The 2,500-nt window shown below is 29.8% G+C and overlaps 1 protein-coding gene across 1 annotated transcript in view; it reads left to right on the top strand.

The window, feature by feature from the left end:
• Positions 1 to 2,500, top strand: part of LOC127440265 (uncharacterized) — a 204,410-nt gene that overhangs the window by 124,270 nt on the left and 77,640 nt on the right. Inside the window, 1 exon segment of the mRNA XM_051696744.1 lies at positions 866 to 1,141. Coding sequence (XP_051552704.1) covers positions 866 to 1,141 — 276 coding nt within the window.

Below are 2,500 nucleotides of genomic sequence, written 5' to 3'. Positions count from 1 at the left end.
CTCACATGTGACATTGATGAAACTGAGACATGATCTCAACATTACTGTCATATGTGTGTGACTGGTCAAATCACTATAATCTTCATTTAAACTTTCTTTATATAACTATAAATGAAGACAGTTAATATGAAATGAATTGTATTGATAAAAAGAGAAATAAGAACAACTAACAGCAGTTACTGCCATACTAATATACAAGAGTATTTAACATCTTTACATAAAAATCCATCTTTACCAGTCAGATTATTTCACCAAATATATGATTCTATGTAATTCCCACCACTGTTCTTCTTGAGATATCTTCTTCTAATCATAATGGTGGTCCTGATTTAGGTAACTGGAAAGTGCTGGAAAAGTGCTTGAATTTCACTCTATGAGATTCCTCTGTTAAAACAGTCACTCAGTAAAATAATCTATAAATCAAACAATGTGTTATTTTTGTGCCTATTTTCATGCATTTCAATTCCAAAACTAATTTCCATCAAACTGAATTGTGTAATCTTAAAATAATGATAATAATAATAATAATAATAATAATAATAATAATAATGATAATAATAATAATAATAATAATAATAATAATAATAATAATGATAATAGTAATAATAATAATAATAATAATAATAAAACTGGAATATATATTAGTTTTATTAATAGTTTGTTAAAGATTAGTTTATTATATTTGATGAAAATTTATTGTGAAATTGAAATGTGTAAATCTTAAAAATAGTATAAAGTATTTTATTTATTTATTTATTTATTTATTGAGTGATATGAGCAGAAAGAGAGTGTGTATTAAACTGTAGATGCTGCAGGTGTGTGTTGTGTAAAGTGAGAGTTGTGTGTTTGTTTCTGGTTCTTACAGAGATTCCTAAACCTGTTCTGACTGTAAATCCTAAAACATCACAGATATTCAGAGGAGAGACTGTCACTCTCACATGTGACGTACAGATGACAAAAGTGACAGACTGGACATACAGATGGTTTTGTGATGGTGTTCATGTTCAAGACTCTAATGAGAAAGAGATCAAGATTACTGCAACATACAGCAGATACAGCTGTAAATGCAGGTGTTACGCTATCAGAACATCTACACAAATCAGCACTTCCTGGAGTGATGAAGTGTCATTTACTGTCATCGGTGAGTGATCATCTGTTATATTATAATCATATGCATCAGTCAGCAGATACACAGTTTTCCTGAGCAACTACTGGGCGACACCATGATGATTATAATTGCCTGTTTTGTGTTTCTGGTCTCGAGACACAATGTAAAAACTACAGAACAACAAACATTTAAGTGTTATTTGGAGTAAAAATTACTTTCAGGCTCAACTTGTGAAGTTGTTGTCTGTCATAACAACTTAAATGAGTTAATAATATCAACATAACAAACCTCGGACCATCACTTCATGACATCTACATACTCAGATGAAGCACTGTCAAAAAAACAACAAACGTTCATCTCGACGGGGCGGTTCTAGAGTCAGTGAACATCCGGGGTTTATCCCACAGACATCCATGTGTGCATCATAATACACGAGATACACTTTAAAAAATGTTTAAAAGTTACATCGGCAAAGAGTCCATTTTTAAATTAATAAAAGTCTTTCAATATTGTTTGTTAATGAATATAAAACATAAAAAGTATGTCTGAGCATAAAATGAGTTGGATTGAAAACATTTCAGATCTACAGACTGCTTTATTCCACCACTGTAGACAATCATCCACAATCCTCCTTAATAATAATGATCTATGCTATTATCATTTTTAATCAAACTTATTGAATATGTTTAAAACATTTCTTTTTGCAAGAAATACCAAAAAGCATCCCCCTTGTAAAACCAGCATCCCCCCTTACCATCCCCTTTAGATCAGTTGTGTCCTGTATTACTCAGAACTAATCATGAAAATAAAAGATTTAATATTTAATTTTAATGTGTTTGATAAATATCAGACTTTAAATAAGGGCAATTAGGTAGGTAGACATTTAGTTGTTTATGTTGAGTATAAAACTATAAACCCAGTAAAATAGTGTTTTGTCAGTATTTAGTTTAGTGAGATAAACATTGGTACTGAGACTGTTTAGTAGAGACGGGTCACTTCTATTAAAATGAACGGGAGAAACTGGAACGGCCAGCAGTCAACGGATGTAGAAAGAAAGATGTTTAAAAAAACATGGGATATTTATTTTGATGTGTTTATGAAAAGGCACATTTTATTCATGTGGTGTAACACTGAGTATATACTTCATATTTTTGACTCAAGAAAACTTTTTGTAAATGAATGAATAAGTTGTTTATACTCTCATGTATTCAAGGTGCAAAGAAAGTATTATAATACTTTTTATTTAATGGTTACAGCACATGACAGTTTGAAAGTTTGATTTTTATTATTTATTTATTTATTTATTTTAGTAAATGTTATTAAAGTTTTTCAGAAATGTATGAAATCAAATTGGACAAAGATTACATTTCTGAGAATATGACATAAGTGTTT

The sequence above is a fragment of the Myxocyprinus asiaticus genome, chromosome 1, assembly GCF_019703515.2.
Source record: "Myxocyprinus asiaticus isolate MX2 ecotype Aquarium Trade chromosome 1, UBuf_Myxa_2, whole genome shotgun sequence".
NCBI classification, from domain to species: Eukaryota; Metazoa; Chordata; class Actinopteri; order Cypriniformes; family Catostomidae; genus Myxocyprinus; species Myxocyprinus asiaticus.
This window is presented reverse-complemented; position numbering and strand designations above follow the sequence as displayed.